Genomic DNA, 24,260 nt, shown 5'->3' with positions numbered 1-24,260 from the left:
AGCTAGGCTTTTTTAACTTGTGTATGGCCGTCTTAAGGCTTTATTCACCCACACAGACCCAATTTATCAAAGCAATTTAGACAGAATTCTGGTGTAAATCGTTTAGAAAAGTTGCAAAAATGTTAAAACTTTTGGCTTTTCACACCAGGTTCTCCAAGCTTTGCCAAAATGGGCTGTGCTAGGGTAGGACTGGGGCATGGCACCACAGCTCATGTACTTTATGATGAGCTATGGGGTACCTTACGCCAGAAATCTTACGCCAGTTGAGTCCTGGTGAATGGATGTGCATGCCACTTGTCTGACACTCCAGATTCATTACAAGGTATGCACCTCTTCATGAATCAAGAGTGTCAAACTGCACCACACTCCCTCAAGACTAGCGAGAAAATCACTTGGGGCACCCTGTAGTGTATTTTTAGCCAGCAGCCAAATGTAGAGTGTGTTTTCACTCATAAGGCTGCAGCATGGTTGTATAATGTTGTGGCCTGTGTGGTAAGGTGTTTTATGACACCCTCTTTATTGAGCTTCACCCTACATTCTTTGATGTGTCCACATTTCATAGAGACCGCACATGCTGTTAGCTGACGTTTTACTGATTCACCTGCATATTTAAAGATTTATGATGTGAAGAATATAAACTACTCATACCTTCATTAGCCATAAAGTCCTTCTGACAGCACCTGATTATCCATAATGACATGGATCAGGACTGGGCAGTACATTTTCCTTAGAAACCACATGAGAGACTTTTGAGGATGGACAAACCACACATGAGACCTCCCTCAAGTCAGTCTCTCATGTGTGGTTCAGCCCTCCTCAAAAGTCACAATCAGAATTTAGTAATGACAGATTTTTACATTACTATGCTAAAGCCTCTTTCACACGTCCATGTATTTCCAGTACCAGAAAAACCGGTACCGGAGATAAGTGTCCGTGTGTGTTCTACGTGCGGCACATGTGTGGCGACCGTGTGCCGCATCAGTGCCATAAGGATAGCTGCCAGGGAAGAAGCGCTACTGTAAGCGCTGTTCCCCGGCGGCAGGTGCTGAATGCGGCTTTCATCCATTCTCCCCTGCTCTGTCGCGATCAGCGTGAGCAGAGGAGAATGAATTAATGAAAAGCTGACCTGCTGTGACTTCAGGACCGTGGAAGAATACAAGTGATGAGGTCACTGTGACAGAGCTTGAACTGCTGTGACCTCATCACTTGCATTATCCCATCATCCTCCTGAGGTCACAGGAGTTCATACCGGCGATGAGCACAGACTGTGTGACGTCACCGATAGTTATTGAGCCTGTGCCCGCTGCTTCTCATTCACCAGTAGTTTACAGCCGGGGCGGTCGCATTTAGCACTGCTTCGGTTGTAAACTCATTATTCCCCAGATCTGTATTACGGCGTGGGACTGAATGCCGGACAGGTATGGTATATTGTTACTTTATTATTTTAAATTTTATTACAGGAGAGCGAGGGTGTCTCATGGATTAGGAGAAAAATAAAGAAAAACTGTGTGGTGTTTTGTTTCATTAAAAGACTTTATTCGTGCTGTGTGTTCATTTAACCCCTTCACATCTATACGATTAGTAATGGATAGGCGTCTTATTGACACCTCTCCATTACTAAGCTGGGCTTGATGTCACCTTACAATAGAAAGGTGACATTAACCCCCCCCCCCCCCCCTCATTACCCCTGCTACAGGGCAAGTGGGAAGAATTGGACAAAGCTCCAGATTTGGCGCGTCTAATAGAGGCTGCTGGGCAGCTGTGGGCTGCTGTTTTTAGGCTGGGGAGGGCCATATTCATGGCCCCTTACCAGCCTGAGAATAGAAGCCTGCACCTGTGAGTTTTGCGGAGTTGGTTCAATAACATAGGGGGACCTCACGTCGGGTTTTGCTTTCATTCATTCTCCTCTGATTGCGGCAGAGCAGGGGAGAATAATCACAGCCGGGTTCAGCACCACCCGCAGGGGAACAGCGCTTACAGTAGCGCTACTTCCCCGGCGGCCATCCGTGCGCACGGTGGACGTCAATGTGTGTTCACGTGTGCGGGCCATTTTGCGGAGAAAACTGACATGTCAGCGTGTTTTGCACACGATCCGTGAAAACACGCGGACATGTGCATAGACCCACTCATTTGAATAGGTCTACGTGTGTCAGTGTCTTCGGTAAGTGAGAAAACTGTCACCACACATTCCGGAGACACGGATGTGTGAAAGGGGCCTAACTGTTGGTGCTGATTAGGTTCTATGTAGATTGGAGAAGAGGAGGAGCTAGAGGCAGAGTTCCTTCTTACTCTCACCTCCCCTCTATGTAGAATCTTATCAACAGCGATCTCCTAACAAAATATTGAGATGTAATTTTGGTAATGACCAAATACGTATTTCCCACCATAATTTGCTGAATAAATCTTGCTAAATCGGACAAGGTGATTTTCTGGATTTGTTTTCTGATTTTGACACTCATAGTTGTGGTCTACCTATGATGTCAATAACAGTTCTCTCTCATCTTTTTAAGTGGGAGAACTTGCACAATTGGTAGCTGACTAAATACTTTTTTTTACCCCACTGTACACTTGTATTTGAGAGTACAAATCATTCTCATATTGGTTTTAGTAAATATGTTGCTCCGTTTAGCTTTTACAGGCTCTTTGATAGTCTAGACATTTAACTTTGATATGGTCTATGGTCATACTGTCACTCATAGAAGGCTGACTGACAGTTTCTCCGTTAAAGGTAATCTGTCAGTAGGATCAACCCTCCTATGCTGTCTATATGGGCATGGAGGTTTGAGGAATCTAAATTCCAGAGAAATCCTTGTTTTTCTCATGTAAATGAGCTGTTCCAGGCTATGGGGCTGACACTGATCTGCATAAGAATCTGTCTTCAGGGATTATTTTAAATTAAAGGGGGAGTTACCAGTGTGATGTGTAATAATCCGCTGCCTGATCTCAATGCAGAGCTGTGTGTGATTATACCTGACACACCTTCAAGTTCCTCTTGGCTTTAGCTTCCATATCACAGGCTCTGACAGCTGCAGCTGCTAATGTCTTTGTTATGAAACAAAGTTCAGATCTAGTCTTCTGTGTTAGTTATATGTCTCACACTGTTAACTCCTCCCTTTCACTTATAATAATCTCTGGAGACAGATTCGCATGCAGATCAGTGTCCAGCCCATTGATCTGAACAGCCAATTTACATATAAGAAAAACGTGGATTTCTCTGGAATAAGACATCAGATCGCAGATATTAAGGTATCACTTTTTTCAGCTTATGACCTACATGACCATATAGACTGCTTAGGAGGGTTGATCCAAGTGACAGTGATTCATTTTGCAACAAAGTTATTTTACACAAATTGTATATCCTATCTTGGGCTATACATCTAAGATGTTTTAAAAAAAAAAAACAAAAAAAAAAAAAAACTTCTCCCCTCACTGCTTAACTGTCTTGGCCCCAACACTGCCCAGAGTCAAGCCCTCAAAGCCACCTCTTCAATTCTCGGTCGCGAGCTGCATTTTCCAGCCTGTTTAGTCTGGCAAACAAGTCATGCCAGACTAATTTCATTCTATGATGGAATCGCTCACTGGGTGGATCAGGGAAATGCAGTAGATATCTCAACTTCAGCAAAGCATTTGATAAAAAATCTTATACCATCCTTATTGAAAAAATGACCAAGTATGGGATTGACAAGGCTACGGTTAGGTGGATTCATAACTGGGTAAGTGATCGTACTCAAAAAGTGGAAATATATGGTTGCACGTCCAATTGGAAGTGCTTCAAGCGGAGTACCACAAGGCTCTGTGCTGACCCCTGTGGTGTTCAACATTTTTATAAATGATCTAGATAAGGGAACTGAAGGTAAACTAATCAAATTTGCAAGGTATGCAAAGCTAGGAGGGATAGCTAACACTAGAGAAGACAGAATTCAGAAGGATCTACATAAGCTTAAACAATGGGCAGCAACTAATATAATGGTATTTAACGGAGAAATGCAAAATTCTACATCTGGGTGAGAAAAAAAATTACATCTACAGAATGGGAGGAATATAACTAAGCAACAAGACGTGTGAAAAAGAATGGGTATACTAATAGATCACAGACTGCACATTAGTCAACAGTGTGATGCAGCAGCAAAATAGGCAAACACAGTTCTAGCATGTATTAAGAGAAACATAGAGTCTAGATTATGTGAAGTAATTATACCCCTCTACTCCTCCTTGGCCACACCTCATCTGGAATACTGTGTCCAGCTCTGGGCACCACATTTTAAAAACATTGAAAAACTGGAGCAAGTTCAGAGAAGAGCTGCCAGGATGGTGATCAGCCTGCAAAGTATGTCCTATGAGGAACGGTTAAAGGATCTGGGAATGTTTAGCTTCCAAAAAAGAAGGCTAAAAGGAGAGTTAATAGAAGTCTAAAGATATCTGAAGGGATGTAAGTGTAGAAAGATCATCCTTCTTCTCAGTTGCACTTGGAAACATGAGACGCAATGGAATGAAACGGAAAGGGAGAAGATTCAGATTAGATAAAAAGTTATATCTATCTATCGAACAGTGAGGGTGATCAATGAGTGGAACAGGCTGCCACAAGAAGTGGTGAGTTTTCCTTCAATGGAAGTTTTCAAACAGAAGCTGGACAGACATCTGTCTGAGATGGCTTAGTGAATCCTGCATTGAGCAGGGGGTTGGACACGATGACCCATTAGCTCCCTTCAAACGCTAACATTCTGTGATACTCTAAGCCGGGCTTCCAACCTCAACCAGGCCTCACAGATCACTGTGCGTCTCATGGCATTGATGAGCAGTGATCTTGGAGTCCTGGTCCCCGCCAAAGTGAACAAGCAGGAGGTATGAGGGCAGATAGAAGAGGATCATATAGCAGGCAGAGAGCAGTGATGCCCGCTGTCTGGTCCTCTTTCCACTGTCTAATCAATTTTTGACCTGTACAATCGATGCCTGGATATAAAGCACCACTAACAAAGCAACCAGGAAAAAAATGTACCTTGAAGTTACGATTGTAAATGCAACTAATTGGTTGGTCACTATGAGTTAAAGTGAAGTAGAAGAAAATTGACCATTTTAAGCATAACCAATGTTCTGCATGAAATATAAAGTGTAACTGTGATCTGAATTATTGAGACCCCTTCTGGTTGCTGAAAACTACCTAACGGGACACAGCACAATCGGCAGGTGTCGTGTACGCGTTGTTTTGATTACATGATCCCTTTAAAGTGGCACTCTGCAGATTTCAAGCCCCTTACCCATAGTTATGTGTACAGAGCATGAATTATTATAGTTTACTGGTTGGCTCTTCAATCCTGTTTTGGTCTGCTTTTTGCACCCGGTAGTGATCTCAGCCAAATATCACTAGAAAAAAATAAATAAAAACTATTGTCAGAGTGCTACTTTAAATGTACAGATGCTGATGAGTCTGTGTGCATTGTTTTTTATTGAAACACTGACGTTGGAACGCACACACACGCACACTTGCAGTGAAGGTCAGCAGAGCTAATGCTGGAATCTTACATACTGTCAATAGAAAAAGAAGTATCAGTCGTTCATTCTTGCCTTCTCTTACACCAGGGATGGGGAACCATTTTTCTAACAGCGGCCATTTGGATATTTATACCATCCTTTCGGTGCCATACAAAATGATGAACTTAAAAATAACCCTACTGTATTTGGTCAAACATTTAATTAACTTCTCCATATTATGCTGCTCTTTGGTGCAGCTGTGGTGATAGATGGTATGAATGATGTTGCTCTTGGTAACTGCTTTTCCAGACTTGTCTGTCTGGATCACTGGCGACTTTTTAAGATACATTTTGTAAAGAACTCAGCAGTTAGTTGTACCAAACTCAGATGTATATTACACTGCAGAGTCTCTTCACAGTGAGAAATTTATCACTAACGTGTAAAACTCAAGAAATGGGAGATCTGCAATATAGATCACATAGGAGGCACACAGACTGCTATTTATACATCACATTGGAGACTCCGAGACTACTGTATGCACATCACATAGGAGATAGATAGAGCTGTATACATCCCATAGAAGACACCAAGACTGCTGTATACAGTACATGAGACATCAGGACCTCTTTGTATACATCACATAGGAGACAACGAGACTGCTGTACATGGGAAACACTGAGACTGCAGTATACGTCACAGGAAAAACTGGGGCTGAAGTATACACATCACAGGAGACATGGGGGATGCAGTATATTCATTACAGGAGGCCTGGGACTTGGGCATATACGTCACAAGTCTCATGAGGCTTCGGTATATAGATCACAGGAGGGCTGCGGTGTATATGTAGAACATAATAGAAATGGGCATGGAGCATAAACACCGCAGGAGGGAGACATGGGGGCTGCACAGTATACATCACAGAAGGCAACACGAAGGCTGCTGCCATGGCCATTCATGGGACAGGAGCGCATCACGCTAACTCCACCACAACGTACATTTTGGCACTGGCCAAGCCATAGTCTTTTTAATTGTACGTACTGTAGAGCTCAGTAGTGTGCTCGCAGAGCAAGAAGAAATTCAAGGGCTGGCTGCTGTCAAAACGCAGCTGCCAAACCGAACATTGCGGTCCCTGGGTATCGGCCTGGGTGCCGGAGGAAAGGCCACAGAAGTCCGTTAATGGCCCTTGTGCCTGAGGTTCCCCACCATTGTCATGCACTCTTAGCTTTGGCTTAACATTTTTCACAAAAACCACATTTGTGATTCCAGCCTCTGCACCATAGAGACTTATTACTGATCCCTAAATGTGAATAATAGGGTTTTAGTTTTCATTATAATCTATTTCTCTCTTCTTCTCACAGGAAGCCTTACAATCAAGCAAAGAATAGATACAGTGATGTTCTGTGCTTGGACCAGTCCAGGGTTAAACTGGGGCTTATTGGCACAGATGAGGTAATATATTATTGAACGTGACCCTCCCATTGTATGGAGAAATATGCTGAATTGAGTGTAACCTCCTCACAATATACTTTAGAGACACTCTTGCAATGTAGGTCAGGATCATCCTCATTGATATGGCTTCACAATCCGTGGCTCCGGCCCTAGGTAAATTGCACCCTGCGCACCTGAAAAACTTTCTTAAAGGGGTTGTCCTGTCTAACGCTACAAGTTACTCTGGTTGCAGACTCGTGAATCCTCACATCGCACGCACTGTCATGGTTCTCTAGTGCAGGGTTCCCCAACTCCAGTCCTCAAGGCCCACCAACAGATCATGTTTTCAGGATTTCCTTTGTATTGCACAGGTGATGCAATTATCACCTGAGCAATACCACAGAAATCCTGAAAACATGATCTGTTGGTGGGCCTTGAGGACTGGAGTTGGGGAACCCTGCTCTAGTGCACGGAGAGGATGTGTAACCACAAGTATGCAAACGGCATACATGCGGTTACGTGCCGACTAGATTGTATCTGACCTCATTCAGTGCAAGTGTATTGAGCAAGGCTGGATACAGTCTAGTCGGAATGTGGCGGCGCGTATGCATAATGCACACTTGGGGTCCCATGACCGACTGCCTACTCCCGCCACTGGAGAATCCATGCAGTGCACACGATCTGAGGATTTACAAGTCTGCAGATGAATAGTAACTGCAAATGTAGGTTTAGACCAGACAGCCTTCGTTAAGGGTATGTTTTGCAGGGAAAAAAAAACTATGTTTTTAGAGGTCTTTTGGGATGGATTTTTTGGGTGTTTATTTTTTTTTTTTTTCATGAATTTATGTATTCATTTGAAAAAAAACAGCAAAAAGAAAACATTTAAGATCTGAATGCTGCAGTTTTAAATATGCAAACAGCAGCTCTAAAAACTCAAGGGAAAAGTGTAATGAGATTTTAACTATCGCTCATTTTGGTACTATTGTAAATTGTGTTTTTAAGCCGAAAAGCACAAACTCTAGGAAAATGCCCTAATGCCTCATTCAGACATCCTTATTTTTTCGAGTACATGAAAACAGTTATATATCAGATTATTAATCAGTGATTTTCTAATGTGAAATTCCAATTACACTGTTAATCACGGACAGCACATAGATTGCACATGGATAACAAGGTGTGCGGTTAGTGATTTTCATGGACCCAGAGACAGACCTGGCGCCATGACTTGTGTGGACCTCTTGGTCTGCAGAACATACATGTGAACAGCCCCATAGAATATAATGGTTACATCACGTCCAATGTCTGAAAACTACAGAACACGTACATGACTCGTCAGAATGAGGACCAGGGCAGCGTTCATATTTTGCTGCCATGTAATTTGTTTTATTTTTTTTTTTAAACCAAAATGCTACTACGATGTGTAAATGAAAATTGAAAACTAATGTGAAATCATTGTGTCCGGGAAAGGGGGCTCTGATGGCTAGTAATGGCTCTTTGCAAGTAGGAAGGCAAGTATTTTCCCCCCAATAACAGGGCAATATAGCGTGTATATAGTGTCTGTTTCTCTAGCTGAGCTATTCGCAGTAGAGCAACGCTAGCTGAGGTTGTCAAATTCAAGTCTGCCTTTGTGTGTGTGTGTGTGTATGTATGTATATATATATATATATATATATATATATATATATATATATATATATATATATATATATATATATATATATATATATATATATATATATATATATATGTATATATATATATATATATATTATACTCTCTTTAATGCCTGCCATTCCCCTGGGCTTGTCTCTGTCCTGTCACCTTTCTCTGCCCCCTCATACTATAGTCCCTGATCACTGAGTGTGGATTCCCTCACGATCTTCTTCTCCCGATCACCTTTTCTGTGTGTACATGATGTACACCCCAGGAAAAGGATGCCGTGGATGGAGTACGGTTGAGCAGGGGGCCGCCTGTGGGGAGGAGGGGATGACTGCTCAGGGCCCACCATGGCCGCGCCTGGAGTAACAGCAGGAGGAGCAGTGAGGAATGTCTGCCGCACTCACTCTCTTCTCTCCTCACGCGGATGGCGCTCATTGCTTGTTGAGTGCTTCCATTATTCTGAGAAGGCTGGGTGCTTGTTGGGCATTGCCACAAGAATAGTTTTTTCACTCTTCTTTTTATTCAATGAAAAATCATTGAATAAATAATAATTTTTAAATCTATATGATGTCCCCCTTCCCTTCATACGGTGCGAATGTGCAACCTAGGTAGGCGCTTCCCCTTCACCTCACCCCAGCCCTGCTCTCCCTGTAGCCCTTAAGAAGCCGCTTAGCGATCAGTAGGAGATGCAATGTGACCCTCGTGTAATGTCTGCCGCCTTCCTCTTCTGTATCATGAGTGTCTTCTAGAATAGACACTTCTCTATTCCTGTAACATGGTATAAAATGGCTTCTAAAATTGAGCCACGTGTGTCGCTCTGCAGTGCCTATGTAATCTGTTATAGGCATTCTAGCAAACCCCCAGTAAGCCACGTGTCCCTGTGTTCATGTCCTGTGCAGGTAAGGTACGTGTTGTCATTAGACTGCATATTACTTTGGCATAGACACTGCCTTGTGGATAGGGTAGCCGTGTGTGTGCTTTATATAATATATTGCTCTCTACACACACTTATTGATTGAAGAGCATCCAATAAGTGGCAAATTTGACATAGGAGTGCACAAACACGTCCGAACTGGGAATCGGTGATTACAAGGAAGGGGATACATTTCAGAATTTTGTTCTGTTAGGCAAATTCACCACAAGGGGGAGCTAACTAATCACTATTGTGTCATAGATGGATGAAACCAGCAGACTGGAAATGAGTGTGCAACTCTTCTATTGCCAGCGGTAGTGTTATATATATAGTGCTGTCTGCGATGTTGCGTCAGGGCTATGCTTCTGCCACTGATTCTAAGCTTTAGTAGGCCATGTACACACTATCAATATTTGGTGAGCTTTTCACCTCAGTATTTGTTAGTCAAAACGGGCAGTGGGTGATAAATGCAGAAGTGGTGACGTGTTTCTATTATACTTTTTCTCTGACTGTTCCACTTCTGGTTTTGACTTACAGTATTTGGCCAGTCTTTTACCTCAGTATTTGTATGTGTGACTATGGCCTAAATACAGTAACCTTTGTAGACCTAATATTGTATCTTCAGAGGTACCCAAAGCCTTAGGCTATGTGCACACAATGCGTTTTTGATGTGTTTTTGCAGCGTTTTTTCCATGCGGAAATGGTCCAAAAATGCAATGGAATGCTTATGTAAAGTAATTCAATGACAATCCTGAAGAGTTGTTCACATGAGTAAATTTCCGTGCGTTGCGGGGTCATGCTGTCCGATGTGACTCCACAGAGGTGACCCTGCGGTCACAGCGCTGCTGGATCATGCTGTCAGATGTCAGCGTGACCCTGCAACGGTGACCTGCGGTAACGTTACCGCTGGTACTGTCAGTCACAGTGCTGTGGGATCATGCTGTAAGATGTCAGTGTGACCCCGCAGCTGTAACTGTGACCTGCAGGCGTGGGCTGATGAGACTACTGCTCCCATCAGGTGATGTGTGCTGTCACTGATAACAGCAGGTGCTGCTTATGGGAGACGTAGTCTCATCTGCCGGCGCCTGTGCTCACAGTAAAAAAAAAAAAAAAAAAAAAAAAAAAGACATACATATTCAAATAAAAATGAAAAAAAATTATACTCCCCTAACATCAAATCCTCGATGCCCTCGTCTCCTAGAAATAATGAAAAATAATAAGCCAACATATATCACCTGTTCGCTGTAGTCCAGGTAATACTGAGTATCCATGTCTATTTCACATGTAGAACAGTCACATCAGGAGATGTGACCGCTCTACCCAGCCGCCGGCGATACACTGCGGGAGCGATTATATTTTGTCAGTGTATCACTGAGCTGCCGTGAGAGAGTTCACTGGAGTTCATCACTTGCGGCATCGCTGCATGAGTACTTTTCCACGCAGCAGTGGTGCCAAAAAAGGGAGATCACTGGAGCTGATCAACTGATGAACTCCGGTGAACTCTCTAAGCAGCTCAGTGATATACTGCGGGAGCGATTACCTCATGTCAGTGTATCTCCGGCTGTCTTTGAGAGCAGTCACATCACTAATGTGACTGCGCTCAAAGTGATCAGGATCGTCGTGGGACATTATGGATTCTTAGCAGACAGGTGAGGAATATTGTGGTTTATTTTTGTTGCAGGAGACGTTGGCTTCGTTTGGATTTAGGCGTTCGGTGAGTATGGTTTAAGACTATTAAAGGAGTCTGTGTCATTTCAAATAAAGGTCTTTATTCTGGGTGTCCAATGGATAGGTGTCTTATAGACTCCTCTCCATTACTAACCTGTGGGCTTGATGTCATCTGACAATACAAAGGTGACATCAACCCCATAAATATGAACCCCACTTGCCACCGCTACAGGGCAAGTGGGAAGAGCAAGGCTAAGTGCCAGATTTGGTGCATCTTAGGAGTCCCAGAAAAGGCGCACCTATGAGACCTGATGTTTTTAGTCTGGGAGGGGTCATTATCTATGGCCCCTTCCTAGGCTATTAAGCCCACAGGTGTTTGCCAAGCCTTTGCTGGTTAGTTTTTATAGGGAGAAGCTATGTAAAAAAAAATTTCTGGGGTCCCCCTGTAAGCTATCCAGTAATGTCTAAGCAAACCGCCTCAAGATATTAATAGCCTGGGAACATTTATGGTTGACTCCTTCCCAGAATATTAACATCCCACAGCCGTCTGCTTTCCCTCTGCTGGTTATTAAAATTACGTGGGAGCCCTCGGAATCTTTTTCATTTTTTTTTTTTTTTTTCTTTTTAAATTTACAGTTGCTGCCTGTTCACAGCCTATGTACATTTGTTCTGTTAAAGCTCCTGCATAGGCTGGTGACAATGTATTTGTGTTTACTTATCGGCTTAGTAATGAGGGTGTCGAACTGACACTTTTTCATTACTAAACCTAGAGCTAGGTGTCAATGACAGCTGCTGACACCAAGCCCTAATCCCATTATTCTGATGCTACTGCAGCAGCATGAAAAAGGTGGTGTTGAACCAAGAAATTACATCACAGCTTTTTTTTTTTTAAATATCTTTATTTAGCTCAAAAAAAAAACATTCATTGCTGTACAAAAAACGCATACAAAAACGTGGCTAAAACGCGTCTTTCCTGCCACGGGGTGCAGTAACCTTGTAGAAATTTCTGCAGTTAAATACTTGCGCACATAGCCTTACAGTTAGTGTCTCGGTTTCTGATTTTGTGAAAGTTAATAAAATTACAGTTTGCATTGTACCTGAAAAGTAATTGTGTGCTCAGCACAAAATCACCATCTGTAGAAACATGGCGTATAGCCCAGAGGGAAGTATAGTAATGAGCACACTGATGTACTGGGTCTCCTAACCGGTATCCATACAGAGTTCATCAACGCCTTAAAATGAACTTTACTCTTAAGCCCATAGTCTATAGTTGATGTGAGTTGCACTTTGCACAAAAAAATAGAGCAGGAGTGCTTATCCATCTGTGGGGCTCTTGTTATACACAGCGTCTTAAAGAAGTGTTGAACACGTTTCCAATTTTCTAAGTAAATATATTTTTAAAAGTGCCTATGTAGATTGTTTGGGTTGTTATTGATATCTGGTGAAAATTTCATGTTAATAGCACCTTTAGAAATGGATATATTTAATTACAGCAGATTTTTTCCAGAGATTTCGCAGACACGAAACGAGTTCATACATGTCAGTGTGATTGTTTTTGTAATGCGCATGTGTTTTTTTTTGTTTTGTTATGACAACCTGTCACATGATCAAAAGTGGTCTGTTTTAGCGATTTATTCTCACTCTTCTGGAATCATATAGCATATTTTTTTTTTTTTTAATCAGATAGTTTTTATTAAAAGTTTTTGGAAATGACAGGCATGTACAACTTACAACATGTTATCAAACATTCCCTTCCCCCATAACACCCCCCTCCCTTTGTCCGATGGCATGGACTGGTACATAGTGAATAGACCCAATTGTAACACACAACCAGATCGCTTGAGAAAAGGCAAGAAACAACCGACAGGAGACCACCTCCAAAGCCCACCCACTAATCCAGAAGATTCGAGCCAGGCTGGGAATCTTCAACCATCCCTCCCATATTTTCCCAAAAATATGCGGCACACCTCTCCTAAGATACACAGACTTTTCCCTATATAATATTTGGTTCAACAGCATAGATATTTGGTTCAACCTTTTAATATATTCTTTTCTTGAGGGGATTTTGTCAGAAATCCAGTGATAAGCTATCAGCTTTCGGGCCACATATAGCATTCTGGCCACAGCAATTTTAAGATATTGATCCCCTCCCACCTCACCAACATAACCCAGAACACAAATCATGGGGTCCCTGGGAATATCCTGTCCCGTGACCAAGTGTATAAGGCCAAGGACCACGATCCAAAATATCTGCAGGCAAGAACATGTCCACATCATGTGTAAAATGTCCGCATTATCTGTTGTGCACTTGGGGCACCTTGAGTCCGACCGCAACCCTCTATTGAACAACCATTCGGGAGACCTGTATGTCCTATAGAGGGCATATAGCTGAGACAGGCGACCAGGCTCACTAAGAGACAATCTGGGAATCATCTGTAGAATCGAGTCCCACTGCTCCACTGATATCGTACCCAGCTGTTGTTCCCACTTTATCAGTGCGCCAATAGGATGCCTTGACAGGACCTGTCCAAGTAAACCACCATACACCATTGAAATTAGTCCTCTGGTGGACCCTTGCATACCGAGCCTATGAATAAGGACGTCATGGTGTATGGTTAGGTCAACTTTTTTGCTCTGCACCATATACGCGTGACGCAGCTGCAAATATTGATAAAACATAGAGCGTTGGAGGGGAAATTCCCGTCCTAGTTGCTCGAAAGTTTTAAAAAAACCCTCCCTCCACCAGCTGCGACACCCACCATATGCTAATCCGCCTCCAGTGAGCAAAGCCTCTGAGCGTTTTCATACATGGCAAATGCTGATTGTCCCATATGGGGGAGTACTTTGTAAGACCGCGTATTCCTCTCAGCTGCCTCAGCTTATCCCATACTCTCACCATTAGAAGCACCGTAGGAAACCTGAATGCAAGGGATCGAAATCTACCCGACTCCAGACTCGACACCAGTGATCCCCGTCCCACTAGAAATTGAAGGATCTTCTGACCTCCCACCAAATCCGCCAACTCGCCCTCCATCCCTCCTGCTACATGCTGGCACTGGGAAGACAAAAAATAAAGCCATGGGTTGGGCAATGCAAGTCCCCCCTCATCCTTAGGTTTTTGCAGGTGTTCAAGTTTAATTCTCACGCCTTGTTTCAGCCAAACAAGCTCTCTAAAAATCATGTTAATTTTATGAAACCTGTTCTGAGGAAGCCAGACAGGGGAATTATGAAGGACATATAAGAGTTGCGGCATAACTACCATCTTCAACAGATTCACTCTTCCCACTACAGAGAGGTGTAACTTTGCCCAGGCCTTAACCTTCTGTTTGATCCTGTCCAACAACGGGACAAGATTTAGACTCTCATAATCTGTCAGCTTATTGGATATTTTTATGCCCAAATATTGAAGGGACGTTGCAACCGGCACACCTACCACATCGCAGGAGCTTGAGTCCAGTGGGAGGAGCGCAGACTTCTCCCAGTTAATAACCAGACCCGAGACCTCCCCAAACGCCCCAAGAAGTGTCATCGTGTTTTGTAATGATCTGTCCGCGTCCGCTAAAAATAATAACAGGTCGTCCGCATATAATGCTACCTTCTCCTCATGCTCCCCATACCGGAATCCCTCTATGCCAGCATCCGATCTTATCCTCGAGGCCAACGGCTCCACCGCGAGAGCGAACAGCAGCGGGGATAAAGGGCATCCCTGCCTTGTTCCTCTATGAAGTGAAAAAGGGTCAGACAACTGACCATTAGCCCTCAGCCGAGCACTCGGCTCCGAGTACAAGAGCTTGATCCAGCCAATAAAGCCCGGGCCAAAACCCATACAGTGAAGCGTCGCCCATAGATAGTCCCACTCCACACTATCAAATGCCTTAGCGGCGTCTAGGGACAGAACCACCCTCTTCCCGGCATTATCAGGCCTCACCTGCATATTCAGATATAATCTCCTAATATTCATAGCCGTCGATTTGTTGGGCATAAACCCCGTCTAGTCAGGGTGTATTAACACAGCTACTACCTTTGAAAGTCGAATGGCCAGGACCTTCGCTAAAAGTTTAATGTCTAGCGTCAACAGGGAGATGGGCCTATACGACGCAGGCAGAGTTGGGTCCTTATCCTTTTTCAACAGCACGGCAATGACAGCTTCTCGCATAGACGGTGGAAGAACACCCCGTTCCAGACTATCATTAAACACTGTCAATAGAGCAGGGAGCAATACCGTTCTATACCGCTTGTATACCTCAGCTGGCAACCTATCTACCCCAGGTGCCTTACCATTAGACATGGTTCCCAGAGCCTCCTCCAACTCGTCCAGACTTAGAGGTCTATCTAGAGAGCGTCTGTCCTCAGGAGTCAACCTTGGGAGACTGGCAGCCTCCAAAAAGGAAACAACATCCTCTGTCGGGGCCCTAGCATGTGAGGAATACAAGTCAGCATAAAAAATCTCTAGAATTTTCAAAATCCCCGGTGCGTCAGTGAGCAGTCGCCCATTCACATCCTGAAGACCCGCTATAGCCGCCGACCCTCTCTGTGCCGATGTCACGACAGAAAGCAAATGCCCCACACTTTCCGCACTCTCAAAATACTGAGTAGATTGAAACAGCCGTTTTTGCGCCGCCGCCTCTAATGTCTGTTTGGTCACCTTTGACTGCGCCTCCCCCAATCGCTTCCGAGTGGCAGGTGTGCTCTGCGCCGCAAGGGCCCTTTCCGCATCCTCCAGTTCCCGAAATGTAAGTTGTGATTTTGCCCTAGAGGCGGTCTTTATTTTAGAAATCTCTCGTATGAACATTCCCCTTAAGTATGCCTTTAAGGCCTCCCAGACGATCCCAACAGAAGCCGAGCCTCTATTAAGATTAAGATATTCCTGCAACTCAGGGACAAAGCCGCCACTCTTATCGATTAGCTGCAGCCAAAACGGGTTAAGACGCCAGAGAGGTCTATCATTCCTCCCGTTCCCACCCCCCCCCCCAAGCATGACTGAAACAGGCGAATGATCAGATACCGTTCGCGCCAAATATTTAACCTCTAAAGTTTTACCCAGCATAAGATCATCACCCAGGGCCAGATCAATGCGAGACAGGGAAGAGTGAGTAGAGGAGAAGCACGAGAATTGACGGACACCAGGGTTACGGCATCTCCACAAGTCGGTCAAAGCTATCTCCCGCACGAGAACCCCAAATGGCGTAAGATTACCTCCCAGCCTCAAAGGTTCATGGCTACCCCTGTCCCAATGTGAATCCAGAATATTATTAAAATCTCCTACCACCAAATGCGGAACCCCCGGAAAATCTCAGAATGGCCAGAACTTTATAGATAACTCTACTGCTGTAAGGCGGAGGTACATATATAGACGTCAACACCAGTGGAATGGAAAAGATTGTACAAGATAAAAGGACGAATTGCCCCTCTGTGTCCACCACCACTCGGTGGCACTCAAATTGAGTCCTGGAGTGAATCAATATACTAACCCCCCTAGAGTATTGGGAATGAGTAGAGTGAAAGCCCGCCTGTACCCATCTCTTATCCAGGATTCCCAGCGTCCCCTGTGTGAGATGCGTCTCCTGCAAACAAACAACCGCCGGCTTCTGGTCCGCTATGAAGGAGAATATGGCCTGTCGTTTAACTGGCGACTTCAACCCCCTGATATTCCAACTAAGTATCTTAAGATCAGCCATTATCGTACCATAGAATATTGCCTACCATCTCCCCCCCCCCGGCCGTACCATAGCCAATATTGAAATGTACAAGCATGCCAAAGGACATTTTGAACCCAATCCCTCCCCTCTCCCCCCAAAAAACACCCTCCAACAATTCCTTGGGCTGAACCAAGGGTGCAACAAGTAAGGGTACTGTCGAACCCTTCCACCCCATTCAGCAGGCGCTTCAATTCCTGTTCACTACCCGCGTTTGACAGGATACAACCCCACAGCACTATGCATTGTCCCTTATCCATATTCAGATTAAGGCGCCACAAGGACCACAAATTCTTACAAAAAAAAAAAAAAAAAGGAGCAGCATATAACAGAATAATAAAAGAATAAATAGAAATATAACTTGTTAGGCAGTCCATTGCATCAGGACCGCAGACTCCAACCGCATGACTCCATAGCAGCTAAGCAAGTCGAGAAACCATCAGCCACAGTCCTGCTCCTCCCTCTCCTTCCTCAATTGTCGCTCGTTAAGGTCCAACCAGTCCACAGCTTCCCTGGGGTCCAGAAAAAAGTGTCTTTTATTCCAGGCCTCAACACGCAGTCAAGCCGGGAAAAGCATGGAGTACTTGACGCCGCAGGCTCTCAGACGCTTCTTGATGTCTATGAACTTCGCCCTCATCTTCTGAACTTCCGGCGAAAAGTCTGGGTAAAAGGAGATTCTGGATCCCTCCATTGTAAGGTCAGGGTGTTCTCTCGAGTATCTAAGGATAGCGTCTCTGTCCCTGTAATGAAGGATTTTAGCCAGCACAGGTCTTGGTGGATGACCGGGGGGGGGGGGGGGCCGAGTCGGGACTCTGTGTGCTCTTTCCACTGCATACAGGTGTGTTAGATTGTCCTCACCTACTGTTTCTTTAAGCCATGTTTCAATGAAGGCAGTAGGATTCTTTCCCTCACAGCGCTCTGGCATGCCCACAATACGAACATTATTCCGTCTGGATCTATTTTCAAGGTCATCAGTTTTAGCCCAGACAGCTGCCATATCCTTCTTGAGCTCTGTACAGTGCTGTCCTGAGTCAGAGGCAGAATTCTCCACAGCACCCATACGCTTTTCCAGCTGGCTTGTTCTGTCTCTAACACTGTGCAGGTCATGTCGCACAATCTGCATGGACTCCTGCAGAAAGCCCAGTTGCGTCAGGACATGTGAGATCGCAGTCCCACAGTGCACCACTGCCAGCATTACATCTTTGTTGGTGGGCTCGTCTGGAACTTGCAATTGCAAGGCTGTGAGGTGCTGTTTATTTCTTTCCACCAGATCACTCCAGCTAGGCTCAGCTCCCTTCCCCCCCTGCTCTCTGGCATGGGCAGCCTCCTCCTCCTCCCCCATTCCCGGGCTCATGTCCTCTGCCACAGTCTCCTGGTCCATATCAGAGTCCTGGAGAGACTCCTGTTCTGCCTCAGCCGTGCGGGCAAAGCGCTGCAGCCTGGCCGCCACTGCCCTGTTCCTAGCCGCGCTGTCTTCTGCGGCCTCCTCCAAAGCACGCGCTGAGGCGGCGGCGCCATCTTGGTTCCCCGCTCCGGCCTCTCCTGCCACCCTTCTCTGACCTCTTTTCCCCATATCCTGGGGTGAAGCGGCAATCTCCGGTGCCCCGCGGTGTCCACCGACTCCGGTGCAGCCTCCAGGGGTTAAACTAGCCGTGCTGTGGGGACGAAACGGCTGAATAGAGCAGGAATATACGGGAGCTCAGCGGGCACACGTCCTCCTCACATGCCGCTCAGGCCACGCCCCATATAGCATATTTAAAAAAAAAATCCTAGGGAGTCCTGTGAGCTGTGCACCCCTTTGCTAAAGACCATAAGGGTATGTGTGCACATTGAGTATTTGCTTGCAGAAATTTATGCACGGTTTCTGCATCTCTTGGTGGCTAAAAACGTGTGTTTTTTGCATGCCCGTTTTTCTCAGGGCTGTGGAGTCGGTAAGCCAAACCTGCAACTCCGACTCCTCAATTTCCCTTCCTCCGACTCCACGACTTAACTCCAACATATATTGCTTATATTTAAGTGAAAAATTTATTGTAGTACAATGTGAAAATCAGACATTTAATCATTTTTATGATACAATAATCAAGACATTTAGATAGAACATAATATATATTTATTGGAATACAACTTTAGAACACAAAAACTAATAAATTGTAAATATGTAATACACTATGTAATATCGATTACATATATATATACATATAACACTATGTAATAAACTATGTAAGTGGCAAAAAACAGTTTTCAACAAAAACATACTAAATAACATTTGTGCAGTCTATGAATTTGTTCTAAGAAATAGAATTGCCTCCATCAGATCCTCCTTCATAGATGACCTAAAATCTGACTTAATAATTTTAAGGCTAGAGAACAACCTCTCTACACTAACTTGGGTTGGAGGCAAAGCCGTAACCACATGGGCAACATCTCTAACAATTTCCAAGTATAAAGGAATTGCCTCATGCACAGTCAGTTTTGATGACCGGTTGAATTTTTCTTTGAGAGCAAGTGAAACATTTTGCTGAAATATGGTCAATCTGCTTGCTATAGGAGACAGAGTGAAATCTTTTTCCTTGCAGCAACGCTTTGCCTGCCCCATATCATCCAAATACTTGTCAAAGTCAAACTCCTCATCTGATGAGGATGAAGATATGGCAGCAGTAGCACTGTCAGGACCCAAGTCCTCTTGCGCCTGGCAGTCCTCCTGTAGGCCACTCATCCTAACTGCTACCTCAGTCAGAGCTTCTTTTCCTTTAGTAAGCTGTTGATCATCAAGCAATATACGAAGACTTGGGTCCACATAAACAGCTGCCAGAAAAATTTCATTTTCCAATAGCTGTGTCTCTCTCCGTTTCATTGAAGCAGAAATGCCATCTGCGATTAAATCTCCTCTTTGGGATGGGCAAAATAGCAAGTTCTTCCACTCCCTTATGAAAATGCCAGGAGTTAAATCCTCAGCTTGTAATTTTTTTAGTCACGGTAAATAGCTGATTAAGCAATTCCTTCAATTCAGCCACCTGTGTCCATTGACCTTCATTTAGGGTTACCTGAGGGTACGCCATTTCTATAAGAAACGGTTTTAGCCAGGATCAAAACTGGGGGGGGGGGCAGAATCTCATACTGCACACCTCAGCTGCTGCAGAACCTTATACTGCACACCCCTACACTTGAAAATAAAGCCTGCACCTTAAGATGTGGTGAATGCAGTCTATTTATTCCAACTATCAATTGATGTTGATGTATTACTGAAGACGAGCAATGCCTGTCCTGGGCGTCCTTTTGGGCAGCTATGAGGTGTACCTGACCGGTGCTAAAAGGAAAAAAAAAAGGAGTGTTAGTCTGTGTGCTACCCGGCTTTCATTCTTTTTGGTGCAGATAAGATATGGATAGACAGATATGGATAAATGGATAGAGCAGATTTCTAATCTGCTTTTGCTATTGAAAACATTATCTATGAGCTCAAAAACCTTTCAGGTGATGCGGTTTTTTAAAAAGCTGATCTGCTTTTGCAGCTGAAAAACATATCCTCAAAAAACGCAGCAAAAACGCTGTGTGTGAATGTAGCCTTAGTTCAGGAATAGAACAGCCATTTATAGGTCATTTCATAACTTTCCCAAATTCCTATGAAAAAATATTCAGCACATTCTGCATTAAACTACTGTACCCAATTTATTATATATTTTAGGAGTCGGAGTCGGACCATTTTATACCGATTCCACCAAAATGAGCACCGACTCCGACTCCACAGCCCTGGTTTTTCTACATCAATGAATACTTTTTGGCGCTACATAGTTATTTGAAAAAAAGGAAAAAAAAAGTATTGTGGTGTAATTTCCTTGTTCAACCCCTTCTTTTTCATGCTTATTTTCCCTGTCCCAGGCTAAAATACCAGCCCTCAGCTGCCCCAGAAATGGCATTTCATATTTGAAGCGCCAATTCTGGCACTTGGCATGGCTTTTCCTCATGCCCTGATGCAGTCACATTGGGCTAATGAGATTAGGGGTTGCTGACACCAAGCCCTATGTTTAGAAATGAAGAGGCGTCAATCACAGTATGCTGTGATTGTCCTTTTTTTGTCAGATGAGACTCGCCAATGCAATTCAGTGTATTTGAGGGAAAAAAAAGTCGCATTTCACTTGGACCGTGCTAGTGCCATTCGAAATTTTTTTTTTTTTTTCCCCCACCCATGTCCTTGAAAAACAATCTGCCGCGTGCTTTAATAACACAGCGTGACCTGACAAAATAGAATAGATATGTACACATAAAACAGATATAAAGATGTCAGTGACCTATATAATTAATTAGTACAGTGCATGTGCAGCTTACTGTACATTTATTTAATGAATATTTTCTTGAAAATGGCTTGGGCTCTCGTGTAATTTATATATAGTGACAGTGAGATTGTTATAAATATGTGAGTGAGGTATATAGTCAGTGCTTTGCGTACCTTACTGTACATGTATTTTATTCCACAATAAATTATTTTCCAAAAAAAAATTGCTTGGGATCACGAACAATTTTATTAAAGCAGACAGCTGCAGGCAGATGTTTATAGCCTGTGAAGGGGGTAATACCCATGGAGGCTATTAATAACTGCTCAAAGCTGTATGCTTGGCCTTTTCTGGTTATTATAATGGGGGACCCCCCAAAAAATGACAGGGTCCCCCCATGTTTAATAACCAGCAAAGGCTAGGCACACAGCTGCAGGCTGATATTAATAGCCTGGGAAGGGCCATGGATATTGGCCCGTCCCAGACTAAAAACATCATCACGCATCCACCTCAGAAAAGGCACATCCATAAAATTCGCAAAATTTGGCACTTGGCCTCGCTTTTCCCACTTGTATTGATTAGGCGTTAAGCGGAGTATATGGTGTGTTTTTTTTTTTTTTGTTTTTTTTTGTTTTTTATACAGGAGACAAAGGGCTTACAGGGATTAAGTGTAAGGTGAGTTTATACTGTTTTTTTATTTTTATGTCAATATTTATTTTGGTATTTTAACTTTTTTTTTTTACTTTGAACACAGGCGTCAGCTGATGACTACGCCCATCAGCTGTTGTAATCGGTGACAGCAGGTGTCAGCTGATGGGAGTAGTAGTCTCTCATCAGCTGATGCCGGTGAGCTGCGGTAAGCTTTTAATTGCGGGTCACATCTGCAAGGTGACCCTGACATCTGACAGCATGACCCCCCTCAGCGCTCTGACTGACGGTAACGATCTACCACGGATCAGAACCGCCGCATCAGGGTTTCTCACAATGTCATCTGTGGCAGCGTGGGAAACACCATAGGAAGTCAGTAAAAAACGCAAGCAAAAACTCAACAAATCCGCAAATGTTTTCATACCCATGTTTTTGCTGCTTATTTGACTGATTCAGTTGAAGTCAATGGGCAAAAAATGCACAAAGAATTGAAATGCTTCAAATTTAAAAGCAGCACAAGTTCAGAAAGGAAAATTACTGATCATGTGCAAAGCATTTCAGAATTCTCATCGACTTTGCTAGCATAAGGATTCCCTAGTGTGTTGGGGACAGGAAAAATGCTGCAAAAACGCACTGTGTGCACACAGCCAACTAGGTAGCATTAAATTAAAATGCCAATTCTCTGGAGCCATGTGGCGGATTTAGAAAAAAACTCTGGAGCAACGGGAATAAAATGAAACCAAAAATTGTCTGCTTTTGACCTGGTGTCAGGTTCTCTTTAAGAAGCCCATTGAGATTATTGGAGCAGTCTCAGAAATTTCTCCATCTAGCCTTTTTACAAAGCTGGTAAGGTGTAACTTAGTGGATGAGATGAGCTACAATACTAGACAGAGCTGGCACTGTGTTCAACCTGTCCTGATAGTGGGGGTAACGCCTCCATTGTGCCAAGCAGTGTTTGTCCTGGAGAACCCCTCCATTCAAGAGCAGAACTACTTGGATGAAAGTAAGAAGAATGGCTTACAGACTTTGTACATATCTAATGTAGTAAGATCAAAGAGCTATACAGTATATTGTATGTGTATATATAATATATATTTTGCCGCCTTGAGAGCATTGTAAGAGTCTGTGTATTCGTAGAAACTTCTCCATCTACTCCTAGAACTTTTTATTGCATGTCAGTAAATTCTTAAATTCACTGGTTGAAAGCTTATACAAGTAGTAAACTTTTATTTGATCTTTTATAGACAACTGACTACATCAATGCAAGTTTTATGGATGGATACAAAAGAAAATATGCCTACATTGCTACTCAAGGTATTTTCTTTTTTGCGCTAAAGGAGTAGTTCTGAGTGTTTTTTTTTCTCTTAACAGGATTTTTTTTTTTTTTTAAATCACGTCTTTCTTTTAAATTCCCTCCTGTCCCTTTGTTAGCTCCCTCTCTGTATTTACTATGCTAGAGTAGACTTGTGCTATAAATCTGTGACCGCTGCAGTCAGTCGTGTCAGTAGTGACTCCTGTATGTATGGCACCTGGCAACTTAGGCTATTGATTTGCTACTGTTGACAAGTGGACGCATGCCATGTGACCACTACAGCAAAGTAAATTCTCTTAGAAACATTTTTCTCCTACGCCTCATTGGGGGACACAGAGACCGTGGGTGTTATGCTGCCTGCCACTAGGAGGACACTAAGTAAACTAGAAAAAGTTAACTCCTCCCCTGCAGCATACACCCTCTCGCTGGACGAGATCTCACCAGTTCTTGCTTAGTGTCTGTAGGAGGCACTTGGGTCTGGTTTCAGACCCCATCGTTTTTATTTTATTTTTGAATTTTTCTGTAAATTTTTATTTTTTAATTAACGGAGTGAAGGGGGCGACGGTTCCTTTCTACGGCCCGCTCTCCCCCGAACCAACAACAGGCAAGCATGTGGAGTAACCCTTCACGTACACTTTCCTGCGACGAATAGGGGCTGATTCCTTACCGATCACATATTCGAGGGCGAGCGCAGAAGACCCGTTATGGAGAAGATCGTGACAGCGCTTTCTTCAGCCCTGAATCAGCCCCATAGCTCTCCGTCCCCCTCCCCATAGGGAGGACCGATTGAGCATACCTCTTTAAGCTCTCCGTCCCCCTGCTCATAGGGAGGACCGATTGAGCATACCTCTTCAAGAACTCCTCCGGCTCTGCTACATCAGCCTAGGATGAGAAGAATGGACTCGGCGCTGAGTGAGCACTGGAGTGGAGGTACGGGGTCGGGTCCTGCCCCCGGGAGTAGCGCTGACTTGGCGTCAGTGGCGGCACACCGGTGCCCTCGCGGCCCCCCTCCCCCGCGTTCAGCGTAAATTTAGTCCCCGGCTTTTTCCAGCCTGCTGGGCCGCAATTTCCATAGCGCCGCCCTGCCCCCCGGCGCCTACCGTGGGTAGGCCAGAAATTGAGCCCCCGGCTTTTCAGGCCGCAGTTTGCATAGCGCCGCCCCCTCCTCTTGGCGCCTTTCATTACTGGCGAGAATTGTA

The 24,260-nt window shown here is 44.0% G+C and overlaps 1 protein-coding gene across 1 annotated transcript in view; it reads left to right on the top strand.

The window, feature by feature from the left end:
* The window catches only part of LOC141047179 (tyrosine-protein phosphatase non-receptor type 9-like), a 96,612-nt gene that overhangs the window by 49,246 nt on the left and 23,106 nt on the right, over positions 1 to 24,260 (top strand). Inside the window, exons 8-9 of the mRNA XM_073542138.1 lie at positions 6,828 to 6,918; positions 22,994 to 23,063. Coding sequence (XP_073398239.1) covers positions 6,828 to 6,918; positions 22,994 to 23,063 — 161 coding nt within the window. The remainder of the gene's footprint in view (positions 1 to 6,827; positions 6,919 to 22,993; positions 23,064 to 24,260) is intronic.

Source organism: Dendrobates tinctorius, unplaced genomic scaffold, assembly GCF_039654945.1.
Source record: "Dendrobates tinctorius isolate UK_male_01 unplaced genomic scaffold, ASM3965494v1 ptg000011l, whole genome shotgun sequence".
Lineage (NCBI taxonomy): Eukaryota > Metazoa > Chordata > Amphibia > Anura > Dendrobatidae > Dendrobates > Dendrobates tinctorius.
The sequence above is the reverse complement of the archived record's forward strand: the minus strand, read 5'-3'. Positions and strand labels throughout refer to the sequence as shown.